Here is a 14,356-nt window from a genome sequence, read left to right on the forward strand (position 1 = left end):
TCACAGAGCAAGATTGCACTGTACTTCCTTCTCTAGATTGACGCACAGATGACAAAATGGTAGATATCGAAATAGATGACAGAGGGATAGAAAAACAATTGAAATCGCTCAAAAGAGGAAAGGCTGCTGGACCTGATGATATACCAGTCCGATTTGAGAAAGAGTACGCGAAGGAACTTGCCACCCTTCTTGCAGCGGTGTACCGTAGGTCTCTAGAAGGATTGGAAAAGGGCACAGATCATCCCCGTTTTCGAGAAGGAATGTCGAACAGATGTGCAGAACTATAGACCTTTATCTCTAACGTCGATCAGTTGTAGAATTTTGGAACACGTATCGTGTTCGAGTATAATGACTTTTCTGGAGGCAAGAAATCTACTCTGTAGGAACCAGCATGGGTTTCTAAAAAGACGATCGTGTGAAACCCAGCTCGCACTATTTGTCCACGAGACTCAGAGGGCCATAGACACAGGTTCCCAGGTAGATGCCGTGTTTCTTGACTTCCGCAAGGTGTTCGATACAGTTCCCCACAGTCGTTTAATGAACAAAGTAAGAGCATATGGACTATCAGGCCAATTGTGTGATTGGATTGAAAAGTTCCTACATAACAGAACGCAGCATGTCATTCTCAATGGAGAGAAGTCTTCCGAAGTAAGAGTGATTTCAGGTGTGCCGCAGGGAAGTGTCGTAGGACCGTTGCTATTCCCAATATACATACATGACCTTGTGGATAACATCAGAAGTTAATGAGGCTTTTTGCGGATGACGCTGTAGTATATCGAGAGGTTGTAACAATGGAAAGTTGTACTGAAATGCAACGAATTGACGCATGGTGCAGGGAATGGCAATTCAATCTAAGTGTAATGTGCTGCGAATACATAGAAAGGAAGATCCTTTACCATTTATCTACGATATAGCAGGTCAGCAACTGGAAGCAGGTAATTCCATAAACTATCTGGGCTCAGAAATTAGGGGTGATTTAAAATGGAATGACCATATAAAATTAATCGCCGGTAAAGCACATGCCAGACTGAGATTCATTGGAAGAATCCTAAGGAAATGCAGTCCTAAAACAAAGGAAGTAGTTTACAGTTCACTTGTTCACCCACTACTCGAATACTGCTCAGCAGTGTGGGATCCGTACCAGATAGGGTCGATAGAAGATATGGAGGATAGGGTCGATAGAAGATATGGAGAAGATCCCACGGAGAGCAGCGCACTTCATTACAGGATCATTTAGTAAGCGCGAATGAGTTACGGAGACGATAGATAAACTCTAGTGGAAGATTCTTCAAGAGAGACGCTCAGTAGCTCGGCACGGGCTTTTGTCGAAGTTTCGAGAACATACCTTCACCGAGGAGTCGAGCAGTATGTTGCTCCCTCCTACGTATATCTCGCGAAGAGACCGTGAGGATAAAATCAGAGAGATTAGAGCCCACACAGAGGCATACCGTCAATCTTTCTTTCCATGAACAATGCGAGACTGGAATAGAAAGGAGAACCGATAGAGGTACTCAAAGTACTCTCCGCCACACACCGTCAGGTGGCTTGCGGAGTATGGATGTAGATGTAGATGTAGATGTAATACTGAAAATCAAATATCTGATGCCCCATATGCTGCAACAGACACCCAGTTCTGGGATACCGTTTTAGTAACATAGATACAATGCACACCTGGCACAACACACAAATTCACACACTCTGACCACTGTATTTGGTTAAGCAACATTTCATTTTATGTGATTTGTGTGCTGTACTTGCACTCCTTTTTTTGACAGCTCATACATCAGATATTTACAATGAGGTTATATACTTCCCAAAAATCTCACAAGAACTGACAGCAAACATATTTAACAAAGTTATTATTTTTTATTGCACTAATGGACACAAGGTGACAGTGAAACCTATAATTTCATTGTGCATGTTATGCACAGCACATAAACAATTTTTTCTGTTCTCTAAAAAATAAATAAATATATAAGTAGGTAAAAGTAAGGGGAGCGGGGGGGTGCAAATCCATCCTAAAGTGTTCCACTGCCTGAGTTTCCTTCCCAATTTCTAGTTTCAAGATCTTACAACCAGTTCCATGTGTATGTCCTGGTTGAACAGTTAATTTTTCAATGTCTCACTCCTTTTCAGGCATCTTTAGTCCTCTTTAATATTTCTTCTGTCGGTTTCATCCATAACACTGTCAGAGGCTTATTTTATGATGAAGTGACTATGACACGGAAGCTCAGATACTAGCAGCACATGTCATCAAGCCCCAAATGCATCTTTTGTATTTACACGATCCAGTCACATTAACATGACCACCTGTCGAAAGCCTGAGTAACCGTCGTTTGCAGAGCAGACCACTGCAGGACGTGCAGGAAAACAATGCGGTTCTGGAAGGTTCCGACGGGAACATGCAGTGCCCTGGCCAGTTGCGCTATGTTTCTCAGTTGAGAATCTGTGGCACGAACAGCCCAATTGAGGTGGTCCCCCAGATTCTCAAGTGGGTTTAATTCCGGGAAGGTCAGTTTCCAGAGAGTGTGGTAAACTCACTCCGGTGTTCTTCAAACCGACTCGTCCCGGTGCCCTTCGAACCGCACGCGTACGATGTGAGCCGGGTGAAACGTTGCACCGTCTTGTCGACAGGTGCCGTCGCGCCGAGGAAAAACAGACTGGGTGCAAGTGTCACGGCCTTCAAGGATAGCTGCGTACTAGTGTCGACCTACTGTGCCTTTCAGAACGGCGAGATCGCCCGGGGAATTCCCTAGATCGTAATACTCCTCCTTTGGCCCGGAATTTTCCGACAATTATTGCGGGGGGTTCGCTCCGATGGCCGACGCCGTAGACACCGAGCCCGTACATCCGTAGGAGAATAAAAGGCCACTCGTCACCACTCGGCAGATGTCGAGTTGCGGTACTGGCACGCAAATTCCATCCTCTGTCGCAAATGAACGGGAGCCGTCACAGGTGTGCAGACGAGGCACCCGCTGCGGAGGCCGACGTGCACCGACGTCATCCGACAGCGTCCGCTCGAGTGTCACTGAGGAGCCACTGCCGGTTTACCCTGAGTTCGGCTGACCGGTCAGTCGCACGTCTATTCGCCCGTACACATTCCCGTAACCGTCGTTCCCACCCGTCTGCGACCTGTCGTGCACTGCGGACGCTTCGGCGTCAGTTTCGGATAGTGCCACTTTGCCACACACAGTGTATTTTAACCGCGGTGGAACACGAACAGTCAACAAACTCAGCCATTTCTGAAATATTTTCGCCCGTGGGTGAAAGCCGACGACGATAGCCCTCTCGGATGTCCGCTTCTGCATTATGACAACTACTGCACTCTTTTCTCATCTGCCCCGTCACACTTTATATATTGTCTTCTGCTAGTGCTGCTGCCTGCCACATGCGAGTGGTTATTGCAAACGTAGGTGGTAGTAACATTAATGTGACTGGGTGCGTGCACCCCACGGCACTCGACGCGGGCACAGTACCTAGACTGCCGACGAGACACTCCGTCTGAAGGCTTCACACGGCTGTCAAGACGGTGAGCCGCAGACAAACTGGAAAGTTTAGCGACTACAAAAACATTTTGCAGGACACAGTGCCACTTCCCACGCTTTGCGTATTATCTGTGCCACATCACGAGTGCTCCTCGTCAGAGCCATCTCGCCCAGCGTGCCGACGTCTACCCGGCTCACGACGTAAAGAACGTCAGTCGTACGAGACGCTTTCTGCCCTCGGTCGTAGAAACACTCGGGCCGATATCTCGAGCAAATTCACCTCAGGTGTCGACCGCACTTGCGAGTTCGTGGTTTCTACAACAGTCGAGCACGACACCACCACATTTCCACTGTCGACAGGAGGACGTACCAGAAGAGGTCCGACACCCTCAACTTTAAGATATGCCGTCATCCTTACTAACAGTCGCGTACTGTAACCCGGATACGTCGACTCCATTACAGGCGACAGCTGCCACTGTACCGCACACGGACGGCCCGTATGCCCCCTCTGTCAAGATTTGTTACGTGGTATAAGGCAAGTTACACACTGTCGCCATTACGTCAGGGAGGCGGAGCATACGTACCGGCAGCTTCTCCGGATGGCAGACCCTGGGGTGGCGGAGGAGGCCGCGCCGTGGTGGCCCCGGTACCTAGTGACTGCTGAGAGGTGGGGACCGCCGGCCGCACGCCGCCGGCCAGGAACTGCTGACGCGGGCCTCCCGGGCTCGGGAGTGCACCTCGTCCTGGAACGGGAGAGGGCATCCCGGCGTGGAGTAAGACACGTAGAATTACAGTCACAGTCAGTCTGCACAGTACGACCTCGTCCGACACTGTAGCCGTCTTCAGCTTGGAGACTGGTTTGCTGCAACTCTACTTCAGTCTCTCCTGTGTGAGTCTCCTCCTCTCCGTGCAACTTCTGCAGTTCACATTCATTTAAGTACCTGCTTACTGTAGTCAAATCTTTATCTCCCTCTGCAAGTTTTACTCCCCACCCCCGCAGTTTGTAGTGCCTCGAGAATTTGGGGGGAAATTCTAGAGACACTCGTATTTCCGACGTCTCGAACACGCGTTATTTTACAGACGAGTGTGCGAAAGTGGAGCTGTGTCTCCTGCGCCACGATTATTTGTGTGCAGGACTGTTGTGTATCGGGTGGTCGATCGCCGCGGGCAGGTATCCGCAGCGCTCACCTCAGAAGTTACACGCCCAGCACTAGGAACGAGCGCACCTTACTCCGTGACGGTGCTTCGTCAGTCATTATTAGGAACAGTTGAATGTTGTTGAAAGGAAAAGAAAGGACACTTATCTTAATTATCCACTTATTTTTGTGGTGAACTTACGGAAAATGATTCCTGTATGTGAAAACTGTTGTCTAGTGGGATCGAGTTCAAAGTATCTCGAGTGTACGGGGTTATTTTGAGAGAAGAGAAAATTCCTCCACAACAGCATCTTATCTACGGAGAAGAAGTGGGGTAGACCATTGCAGCTGGCTATCCTGAAAAGAAGACCGGCAAAGCAACTTTGCATAAGTTCAACAATCGAGGGGGAGTGCGAGTCTTGCACAACAACACCACACTGTTCCCTCTAACCACCGGAAACCACCAGAAGTTCTCTGCACTGCAGTACGGAACTGACAATTCCTCGACGCCTCGGGACACGTTCCGACAACGGATCCCTTATTGTAGTCCAGTTGTGGCATAAATTTCATTTCTTCGCAATCTGATTTAGTATAAAAGCTACAGAAGCAAACACAAAGGGAAGGAAGGTTACAGTTTCACACCCGACTACCTTTAACATCCTCACAGGCTGGTGGAAAATAATGACCCAGAAAGCGCCTTATTTGAGAACTCTCTCAGCATTTTCCCAACTCGTTTGTATATATTTCTATCTATATGCACAAGAAAATCCAAATTAAATTTTTTTTGTGTTTGCAGGATGTCTTACCTTAGATGCTGAAAGCAGCTGTTTCGTAATAGTCTCAAAACTGAATCCAATGCATTTACTGCTCAACTGCTGTCTCTCAACCGTAGTGTAAAAGAATGAGGTCATTCGAGAAAGTGTATTGCTAATGCGACAGCCACCGTACGAGGACAAATGAAACTTAAGGCCAATCCGCCACTTGTTTTCCACAGGAACTGTTTTCTCTCACCCCCACCAAGAAGAATGAGGTGGCACAGGAGGTGGAAATAAGGACGACGAATAAGAAAGTGACAAAGCAGAAAGTAATCGTGAAGAACAGAAACTGCTTTTTCTCACTAATAACCTAGCTATACGAAAATTGTTTATGTAATGGGAAATCAACTTTCCGTAGACGGTGTTGCAAAGTTTCAATGCATTTAAAAACCAGCATCACTGTACCACAAAAAGACCGTATAGTGAATATCCATTCACAGACAACTAGTTTCTGCTGTGTGAACATCATCAAGTCCCAGATTCACACTACATGGAAACTGTTGAAGGTTCCTCAGTGTCAAATACATAACTGTCTTTAAATGCAGCATCTAAGCATTGACAAATGTCATATTGTCAGATGAAGAAAATGTGCTAACTTGTGAAGAACCGCAAGTGTTTTGCGGATACAGTACAGCGGCACTGCACAGAACACTACGTCTCGACATAGGGGAAACAAAAATATTCACTCACAAGGACTGCAGACGGTAACCAACATTGGCAACGCTACACCAAGGGATCTTCGCTCAACCTAATGGAAGGAAGAATAACGTGTCACACGCAAAAAAAAAAAAAAAAAAAAAAAAAAAAAAAAAAAAAAAAAAAAAAAAAAAAAACACTTTGCAAAAAGTAGATACAAATGAAGTGGAAGATAATACATTATAGTTAAACGAGTTAGTTGCACAGAAAGTATCTTTCAAAGAGACACACGGCTACATCGAAAATGTGTAAGAGGAAAAATAAGTGTTGTAGCAGGAGGAAAGGCTGTGGATTAGATTCGAGGGGAAGACATTAGCAAATTACATTTGTACGGAAAGAAGTGTTATTTCGAACAAAAAACAGTCTCACTAAGTAAAATGATTTCTCCCTCGACTCTACTGCAGTGAGTGGTCACTTTTATTTGCAGTCAACCCACAACTCTCTGACACCGTGCTATATTAAGTTTCTAGGACAGAGTGTGTGGGGTAACCTTACCTTGCTGGGGAGACTGTGGTGTGACGCCGGCGGCCCCCGCGGAGAAGTCGGCCTCGGGCCCCTCCTGCTGTTGTTGCTGTTGCTGTTGCTGTTGCTGTTGCTGCTGCTGCTGCTGCTCACGTTTCTCCTGCTCGAGGAGTTCCTCCAGCAGCAGGGGCTGCTCCTGCAGTTGGACAGACTACTGTTTGTCAATACGAGCTCACACCTTACGGGCCTTCCGATAAGATAAAGAACTGAACAGTCCTAGCATTAGTGCCATTCTGTCTGTCGGGCTTCACTCCTGTTCCGCACAGCCTCCAGCTACGAAACATCTGTGCCACTCGGCAAACTTAGCTCGAGTTACTTTTTTTGCTTAATTTCTGTAACTTCATTTACTATACTAACTCAGAAGCTAGCCACTTTTGACTTTAAATGTGCAATCTGTCATTTGTTTCTTACTAAGCATTCTGTCAAGACAGGTTTTTCTGGCAGACAGTATACACTACGCAGGGTGTATCGTAATTAATGGCCTAAACGCATAGGGTTGAAAGTACACGATACTAGATGTAAAAAAAGTCTCGGTAAACATAGGGTCGAAAATGCATACTTACAAGCTACGAGCAATTTTTCATTTTCAATACTGTGAAACAAATCTCTTCTAGGGCAAGTTCTTTTCTTTCCGTATTATGGGAACTGGTAGTACGGACCGAAACAAGAAAAAAAAAGTCCAGTAAACAAGTAGTCTAAAATGCATTCCTTAGGGGCTACGAGCACTCGTTCATCTTCGCTACTTTGAAATAGTTCATCTTCGCTACTTTGAAATACAAATCTTCTAACGATCGAGCGCTCAACTTTTAAGGTACGTGTTTTACAGCATACGTTTGCTGGACATTTTTTTCTTATTTTGGTTCATACTACCACTTCCCAAAATATGGAAAGCAAAGAACTTGCAGCAGAAGAGATTTGTTTCACAGTGTCTAAGATGAAAAATTGCTCGTAGCTCTTAAGGTACGTATTTTCGACCCTACGTTTTCCGAGACGTTTTTGCTTCTAGTATCGTGTACTTTTCAACTGTATGCGTTCGAGCCATTAATTACGATAAACCCCGTACAACTGCACCTGAAAGAACAGGTGAAGTTTCGACTGTTATCAAATTGTGTTCGCCAATGTCTCTGTCATAAGGTAGACATGTGGCCACTCGGTATTCAGTGGTCGAGATGTCAAAGAGATGCAGCATAAGTGAGGGTAAAACAGTAACTCGAGTAGCCACAACTGGTAGCACAGCTATATACAGATATGCGTACAGACAGGACTACTCACTCTAGAAAAAGTGCACACTTACGAGGTCGAACTTAACTTCCGTATGTGAAATTCAGAATTGAGGGAATTCAATAATTTTCTATTTCGTCTGTCTTAGTTGCACTGATATAAAATTCAGCTGTAGTTGTTAGCAGTTTCAGGCTGACACACCCATTTATAAACCACACACCTCGTCATTAATCAAACAATATGGGGTCAAATGGCACAGTGAAGTATACCCTGGGCAACCAGCACCCTCACTGATCTCAGCCTGTGTGTCTGCTGCTCCTGACACTCAGCAGTCAGCCAGTAGCAACAGACGCAGTCTAGGATCAGTGCGGGCACTCGTTGCCCACTGTATTCTTCGCTTTGCGTTTTGGCACCGTACGTACGAATAATTACAGACAGTAGCTAGGTGTGCGGTTTGAGAATGGGTGTGTCAGCCCGAAACTGGTAACCGACAGAGCTGAAATTTGTATCGGTAGATGGACGGAATAAAAAATTACCCGACTTCCTCAGTACTGAACAGCTGCGGACCTACTGTCCCACAGTAGCACGCCTCGAATAAGGAAGAACTTCGGTATACTGTTGTAGACACTTAAAAAGTAGAAAAGACAAAACACGTCAACTGGAACTGTTAGGCGAGAGGCATCAGCTCGGGCTCCACACCGAGAGGCGTGAGGGCGAAAGGAGACCGAGATTACTGGTGTCAGTTTTTCTACTTTTTTGTGTGTCTATCGGCTCCTGAAAGTAGGTATAAGTGAGCCTGGCAACATCACTGTTATATACGGAGATAGTCGACAATTACACAGCACTCGAGTACCGAAGGCCACGAAATGCTCAGCTGTAACCTCACGGAGTTCGACATTTTGACGCAGCTGGAAGACCTGAGAGGTTTCGTTACAGCTGTGTTCTACTTCACTCAAAACATCTTAAGTTCACAGTATGACAGTTTATCTTTCTTAGTCAAAAACGAGTACAGTCAGATAACAGAGAACTAGGCGTATTCTTCAGCTCCCCGCTTATCACTACTGCGGGTACCGTGAGTACACATTTTAGGGTCGTGGCAGGCAGAGGGGCAATCGAGTGGAAATTCTTCACAAACTCCGTACACAATTGGAAGAGATCCTAATGTGCGGTTCCGTGCTAAGTATCCTCTGCCGTGCACTTTGCAGTGGTTTGCAGAGGATGTCTGTATACGTATATATTCCTCACTCTCACGATTTTTGTGCACGTGACAAATAATATAGCATTCACAGACGAATAAGTGCACAAAACTGGGAGGCTAGAAATTTTTACGTGTACTAATACACAATATTCCCCAAATCTTCCTTTACTTCAGCACTGTTTTTACTGTGTCACTCAACTGCTCAAATCCATTTATGTGGCCAACTAAACGTAAAATGCAGCTATAGGAGCTGTAATAGATGTCTAGACCAAACCAATTTCAATATATTTGACTATGGGTCAATATGTACAGGCTAATACTGTCTTATCAGCAGAACTGGCTGAGGGCTACGGGGAAAACCTTATAGGGAACACTCCGCAGAAAGTAAATACGAGAAATTTGCCGAGTCCAATTTGGGTGATTATTTCCACGGTGGCAGATAGCGAACTGGTCAACAGATACGGTGGGTACCAGGAAAATATAATACTCGCAGCTGCTGCCTCATAGCTGGACACAGTCTCGTCAAAGGGAGAAATATTAAAACACCTAAGACATTACAGCTGGGAATAGTAAATAGAAAATGCGGGGGAAAAGGACTGTGACAATTGGAGTATGGAATATATGAGGTCTAAGAAATAAAGAAGGGAAATTGTTAGAGCATTGGAAACAAGAAAAGAAGAGGTCATTGTGTTATGGGAAACAAAAAGGAAGAGAACTAGTGTAGAAATTAAAGTATTATATTCACATCTATACAGTAGGACATAAAAACATCAAAGAGCCAAGTGAGCACTGTCAATAATGACAAGGAAAAAATTGAAGAAGTATGTTACAAACTGTGATGAAAATGTAATGATGAACATTTGATTAAATCAATTTTAATCTTATGTGGACACAAAGCTACTATAAATGAAGGCTAAGCAACAAGTGAAGATCAACCACATCATGAAGTTCAACCAGATCATATCTTATCAAAGATACCTTCTTCAAGACATTGAAAGACATAGTAGAAGAGATAGGAAATAAGAGAGAAATTATCATTATTTCTGGTGATTTCAACAGTAGAACCAGGAGACGAGTGGGAAATAAAACAGCAGGACCACACAGAGAAAATATAGTAAATGACAATGGCACAAGATTAATTACTGTATGTGAACAAAATTCACTACAAATTCTAAATCAACAAATCATAAATATATATGCCACACTTCAGTTAAAATCAGTGAAAGGCAAAAGAAACCCACAATACATAAGAGCATATAGCACAGTTGCCCAATGTGATCACCAGGTTAACTCTAACATTGTACTTACATAATTTATGTAGAAATGACAAATAAAGAAGGAATTGTAAAAAGAGAGAGAGAGAAAAGGAAAAAAGAAAAAGAGAGAGAGAAGAAGAAGACAAAACTTCACAACGGAAATAAGAATTAATAAGTATAAATTAAATAGTCTAGAATATAAAAAGTACAGTATATTTATACAGACAAATGTATGACGAAAAATTTACTGAACCACCATATATTACATAAATACAGGCTAAATATGTCATTAATAATTTACACGACTGAGCTAAAGAAGGTACAGGCAAAGCAATTTAATTGCGACGGATCAAAAATCCTTGCATTTCTTGAGTCAGATGTGGAGAAAGAGGCACCAACAATGAAAGAAGAATATTTAAAATAGATAACTACACAAAATTTCAGGACAAATTAGAATTAAAGAGCACAACAAGCAAACATTAGAAAAATTGTGACAGAAACAAGAAATAAGACTGGGAACAGATTTGTAATAAAATTAATAATCTTAATGGTGGAATAAGGAGCTCTGAAACTTCGAGGATAGTGAAAATACTGAGGAAAATTTTTGAAGAAATACAAGTAAAATATATTAATATTCAGTCTAGGGAAATATATTATAACAAATTGTTGACCGAACATACAAAAGAAATTTTGGACACAATTAATAATAAAACAGAGTTAACAGAAAATAATGAAGAGATTTCTTTGGACATTGAAATGGCAAAAGACTCAATCAAAATTTTAAAGATTGGGAGAACCATAGCTTTTGGAGGAGTCCCAACTGAACTGTTGAAATATGATACAGATAAATTATGTGAACTTTTGATAATCTTTTTTGCAAAGTGTTTAAATGCTGAGGCCATCCCAGAAGACTGAAAAGTAGGATTTATATTGACAATTCATTTAAAAAAGGTGACTGTAAGTATTACAGAGAAATAACTGTGGCTCAAACATTTAGCAGACTTTATGGAAGGATTACTAAACATTTATTTTAATAAGGAGTTTAGGGAAATGGAGGATAAAGAACAAGCTGCCTTCATAGCAAGAAGATCACAATGCGTGGCCTTCCACTGCACAACCGATAAGTAGTGAATTGTTTAACCGGACACCCTCCCTACTGCTGCGACATTCAGTCTGAAGACTGATTTGATGGGAATCTCCATGCCAGTTATCTCCGTCACTGCACAGCTATTGCAACTTACATGCACTCGAGACTGCTTAATACCCCCAAGCCCGGGTCTGCCTCCACAGTATTTAAAGCCAATATCTTCGCCGTCGAGCGCCCGTAAGCGAGAAACCAAACCACGATATTTAAGTCCTTCTCCACACACACATTCTCTTCCCTCCTGACTATTCCTAGGTGCCTAAGGATGTTTCCTATCAATCAGTTCCTTCTTTCGGTCAGACTGTACCACAAATTTGTTTTGCTCCCAATCCTTTCATCAGTTACTGAGTCTACATATTTAATTCTCAATGTTCTTCCTTGGTAGCCCATTTTAAAGCTAATACAAACTGTTTATACTCAACATTTCACTTCCGGCGAAAGCTATACTATTCACCAATTCCCACCAAGAAACATTCCTTACACTTGAGTTACATTCAAGTTAGCAAATTTCCCCTTTTCAGCAATGCTTGTCTCACTATTTCAACCAGTATTTCATATCCTCTCTACTACAGCTGTCATCAGTTACTTTGCTCCCCAAATAGAGAAAGTGGTCTACTACCTTTAGCATTTCATTTCCTAATCTAATTCCCTCAGCACTGCTCGAATTAAATGGCTACACTGTGTTACCGTCATTTAGCTTTTGTCGATGTTCAGCTAACAATCTTTTTTCGAGATACTACTGATTCCGTGCAACGTGCAACTTGTCTTTTGGGTCCTCTGCCATCTCTGTCAGAATTAAAAGGTCATTGGCAAACCCAGAGGTTTTTTTTTTTTTTTAAAAGTCCTATTTCCGGAACTTTACTGCACCTGCACTAATTACTACTGATTTTCCTTCACACCTCATTCAGTGTAAAGATAGAATAATACGGAGGATACAATACCCACCAGTCTCCCTCCCAACCTTGGCAGCTGCTGTCTCCTCTACAAGATCTTTGGCTGTAACTTTTAAATACTGGCCACTTCACTCACATGCCACGAAAAGAGCAAAAACAGATGGCACTGTATGCCAGACAAGTAATTTTTCAGGCAACCACACAGAGGTCGCTAGAAATTATTTTCACTCTCAGCCCCCTTGCACCCCGCCCCCGCCCCTAGCAGTGCGGAGACCGCCTTACGCTAACAAACGGGAAACCGCACACGTACCGAGCAGGTCGGGCACACTGGGAGCCTCCTCACCTGTAGCAGCAGTGGCCTGCGCGGCTGGACGACGGCTGCACCCTGCGGCTGAGGCTGGGGCGCCGGCGCCGGCGTCTGCGCCCTCGGAGGCATCAGGTTGCGCAGGCTCACCTGCACCTGCGGGCGAGCGCGGCGGTCACCTCCGGTGCGAGAATGCGGCGCACGTGCGGACTGCGGTTCACGGCGTTCACTCACCTGCTGACCCGGGTACGGGGGCGGCGGCCCCGGGTAGGGCGGAGGTGGCGGGGCGAGACCTGGGCGCTGGCCGGTCACCGGAGCCACCGACACGACGCGCTGAGGACCGGCGGGCCGCAGCTGCAGGCGCTGCTGCTGTTGCCGGTGGTGGATCACAGCTGCGGGGAGAGCGGAGTGTAAAGGGGCGGGGATCGAGTAGCGGTGCCGGTTCGTACCGACTATTACGAAGGTGAGTGCACGTTTCTCTACATTGACTGCCCAAAAATACTTTCTCGTAACCGACACGACTAGAAGTTCCCATCTTTCGATCGAAAAACTCTACACACTCGATCTCAGGAAATTGCAACCTGTGAGTGCTGCGCAATGACGGGGAATGTAGGTCTGCATTCTCGGTGCAGTTCGGCAGTGCGAGTCGTCTCCGATTTTGAACGGGAAGGTGCAGCTCGTGTACACCTTTCGGGCCGTTAGTGTACCTCACACTGTCATTTAGAGCTCAGAATACGACTCCGTTGTGACTTTACGGTCGGAAGGGTTGCCGGCACGGGAAGTCGTGTGCCGAATCGACGTCGTCTGTACGTTGGACCGCTACCGTGACACACTAAAGATTTAAGATGTGGTTCCTACCGGTCACTCGCAGTCTGTCGTCGACTGCCGCCTCGAATGACAACTCCTGGGTACCCTCAGTAGAATGCGACAGGATTGTGCACTGTCTTTTTGGGGCAACTGGGAAGGCCGTCAGAACTCGGCTAGGACTCGATCGCATCCACACGGTCAGTTCGGCCTCTAACTGTCCGCTACAAACACGAGTACAAACTCCCAGTACTGTGGTGCACAAAGAAACTAGGCAAAGAAACACCGAGTGCAGAATGCGAATCACCAGCACCGCGTTCTCTCCTCCGCCGAATGCGAGATTTGTCTGAAGCCCGACAAATGTCGTCAGAAGAGTGTGCGGGCAGACGGGTACCGACAGACGTCTCGGGAGTGCAGTCACGAGAGATTGGCGAGGTCGGCCACATTTTCGGCTGTAACTGCGTACAGATGTCTGACATCTCTTGTGACTACAGTATAATTCAGGGGACCTGTAGTATCACCCTACAGTCTTCCCTTGCACTCAAATTTCAGCTACGGGTTCGTCTTTCGAGATAATTGCACACAATCGAACTGTATCAACTTCACAAAAACCTTCCTCCGGCACGCGAGAATCACTCAAACGCAGATCGGCAGACACGGAGCTCTCCGAGTACACTCTACAGCGTGACATCACCGGAACCCTGCCCACTCTCCGAACTATTTCGGCAGGTCTGTTGTCAGAGATCGGGACAGGCTCGAGCGGTGTATCGAGTATTTGCAGATACCTCGCCGAGGAGGACCCCGACGAGTTAAAAACGCAGGGAGGGGAGCGACGAGGCACAGAATATGACTCGACAGCATACATCGATTTAACAAATGTGC

At 45.1% G+C, this 14,356-nt stretch overlaps 1 protein-coding gene across 1 annotated transcript in view; it reads right to left on the reverse strand.

The window, feature by feature from the left end:
* The window catches only part of LOC126215310 (histone-lysine N-methyltransferase 2D-like), a 459,193-nt gene that overhangs the window by 226,726 nt on the left and 218,111 nt on the right, over window positions 1-14,356 (reverse strand). The window contains exons 38-41 of the mRNA XM_049941991.1: window positions 12,905-13,062; window positions 12,710-12,826; window positions 6,628-6,790; window positions 4,070-4,228 (exon numbers count right to left, since the gene is read on the reverse strand). Coding sequence (XP_049797948.1) covers window positions 4,070-4,228; window positions 6,628-6,790; window positions 12,710-12,826; window positions 12,905-13,062 — 597 coding nt within the window. The remainder of the gene's footprint in view (window positions 1-4,069; window positions 4,229-6,627; window positions 6,791-12,709; window positions 12,827-12,904; window positions 13,063-14,356) is intronic.

The sequence above is a fragment of the Schistocerca nitens genome, chromosome 12, assembly GCF_023898315.1.
Source record: "Schistocerca nitens isolate TAMUIC-IGC-003100 chromosome 12, iqSchNite1.1, whole genome shotgun sequence".
Taxonomy (NCBI): domain Eukaryota; kingdom Metazoa; phylum Arthropoda; class Insecta; order Orthoptera; family Acrididae; genus Schistocerca; species Schistocerca nitens.